This window comes from Nicotiana tabacum, chromosome 10, assembly GCF_000715075.1.
Source record: "Nicotiana tabacum cultivar K326 chromosome 10, ASM71507v2, whole genome shotgun sequence".
Lineage (NCBI taxonomy): Eukaryota > Viridiplantae > Streptophyta > Magnoliopsida > Solanales > Solanaceae > Nicotiana > Nicotiana tabacum.
In genome coordinates, this window is record NC_134089.1 from 128,816,522 (window position 1) to 128,818,950 (window position 2,429).

Below are 2,429 nucleotides of genomic sequence, written 5' to 3' on the forward strand. Positions count from 1 at the left end.
TTATTTAGAGATTACCCAATACTTATTATTGTGCTGAAATGTTAAACTAAAAATCTTAATATCAGGACAACTCCGGGCATTTTTGTCTCGAAAAATTAAACTGAAAAACTGAAATCCAAGATGCACTGACTAATTTTTAAATGGCATCCCTTTGAAGTGGCTATCTGATGTCATTTTTACAATTTTTATAAACTATATCCATATATATAATTTGCATTAATTTTGCACCCGATACAGAATATATACAAGACCGACAATAGAGGTCATAATCAGGATTACCTAAGGATAATGTAAGCAAATGGTACCCACACTTAGATACACAGCATAGGCAAGTGATGACATATTTTAACGTAAGCCACAACCTTATGTTACGCGTATTATATCGTAACTACCGTTGACACCCACCCCCTTATAATTAGCGCCCCCCCCCCCCCCGTCCCTACCTACAACCTCTCGTATATATATATTCATATCCAACTTATGTATAGATCTTACACTACATATAATCCTATATATCTCCTATATGCACAATATCTAAGCTACACAGAGAAAAAAAAACTAAAGAAAATCATAGCTACAATCTCTCTTTCTTCTTCTACTTCTCCTTTCTTATTATTACGTTTTTGACCATGCAACAAGCACTTCCTTACAAATCATCATGTTTATCTTTAACTTTAAAAGATCCCAAACCCCTCAACCAAATGAATCATAGTACCACCAGCAGCAGCAGTAGTACTTGTATGTATGTTAAAGGTTCAAAAGAGGAATTGAAGAATATGGTTAAAGACAACGCTGTTATAGTTGTTGGTAGACGAGGTTGTTGTATGAGCCATGTTGTCAAACGTTTGTTGCAGTGTTTGGGAGCTAATCCTGCTATTTATGATATTGAGGAACAAGATGAAAATGAGGTTATTGATGAGCTGGAGAATATTGTCGACGGCAGTGATGATCGGAAAAAGGGTGGTCGTTTGCAGTTGCCGGCGGTGTTTGTCGGAGGAGAATTGTTTGGAGGTTTGGATCGGATTATGGCAGCTCATATTACTGGCGAGTTGACTCCTGTATTGAAACAAGCTGGAGCTTTGTGGCTTTGATTTTCCTTTCTTCTTTTTTTTCTTTCCTAGTTTGTTCTCTGCTACTAGTAATTGCGACTAATTGTTGAAGTTAATTCTTTTCCTTTCTCTTCTTTTTATTTTTTTCCTTTTTGGCTGTTGCCAAATAAATCAAACTTGAGATGTGGAAATTCTTGAACGGAGTACAACTTAATTATCGTAGCTTAAATGGAGAGATGAATCCTTGGGATTAAGGCATAATTGTTGTTATATAAATTGATTACGGATAATTTCAATTATAAAATTTGGGGTTAGAATATAGATAGTTGGATTTGTGTTTTAGCCTTCGCCTTGATTGGTGCTGTGCTTTTTTACTTGATAAAATTGCAGGTTGTATATAAAAGTCAGTTGGTTAGTAGTGGCTTCTAAACTACGTACTTGTGATATTGAGATTTGGATCTTTTTGAAATTATAATTTGGCTAGTGGTTACTAAGAAAAAAGCCAAGAGAATGGTGGTTGCAGGTTATATTATTTGATCTAGAATTTCCTAATTACTTGTATTTGTTTGAGTTGTTGACTAATGAATAGTACTTCTTTTCGGTCTCACTCGTATAGCTTGTTTGGTCAAACTTCTAAAATCAGTTTATCTTCTACTTTCAAAAAAATGCTTTTGATGAGAAACAGTTTGTCTTTGGCTAATTAATTTGAAACGCACTTTTGAACAGTAATTAGTGTCTCGCCAAGCTTTTAAGAATGGAATTTTTACCTCCTATAGCAAAGGTTAACACCTTATTTATTTTAAATAAATACCATTTAAAAATTATATTCTATAGATACTTTTTAAGGTTTATGGCAAAATATTTAATTTTGATTACTTCCTAGCCCTAAGCCACTAAATACTCTAATCAGTTACACTTTTTTCTTTCTCTCTCTACTTTGATACATCTCATTCTCTTCCCTCATCCTATTAAAATTTCCGATGGCGGAAGGGAGACAATCTTTGCTTGAGTATCACGGAGTTCCAGTTTATCAATCTATGGATAGCTTGAAATCCAATAATGGCATATTTTGGGGTTTTGCAGTATTACTTCATATGTCATGAATGTATTCTACTGGTTTGATTCTTCTCCTGGTTGCTTCGATTCACCGAGCAAATACCCAAGGCAATATGCCGTTTGAGATGGCTGGTGCCTGATTTCAACACGTTAGCTACTGACGGATCTAAGAAGTACGATTTTGTCGTGCAAAATAACGGTAACGTTGTGACATTGAAGACGAAGATTGTGAAGATTACCGGAACTCTAATTGATGAATAGCCGTTGGCTATTTTTATGGTTTGTTGAACTCTAATTTGCCGGAAATTAGAGTTTGTTCTTGAA

At 34.8% G+C, this 2,429-nt stretch overlaps 1 protein-coding gene across 1 annotated transcript; it reads left to right on the top strand.

The window, feature by feature from the left end:
- The first annotated feature begins 483 nt into the window (after positions 1-483).
- LOC107810720 (glutaredoxin-C9-like) lies at positions 484-1,303 on the top strand. The gene has a single exon (XM_016635531.2). The coding sequence runs from the start codon at positions 630-632 to the stop codon at positions 1,089-1,091; it is 462 nt and encodes a 153-aa protein (XP_016491017.1). The 5' UTR covers positions 484-629; the 3' UTR covers positions 1,092-1,303.
- Positions 1,304-2,429: the final 1,126 nt, after the last annotated feature.

Excerpts from the sequence above, each read along its gene's own strand:
- LOC107810720 (XM_016635531.2), top strand. The coding sequence starts at position 630 with ATGCAACAAGCACTTCCTTACAAATCATCATGTTTATCTTTAACTTTA.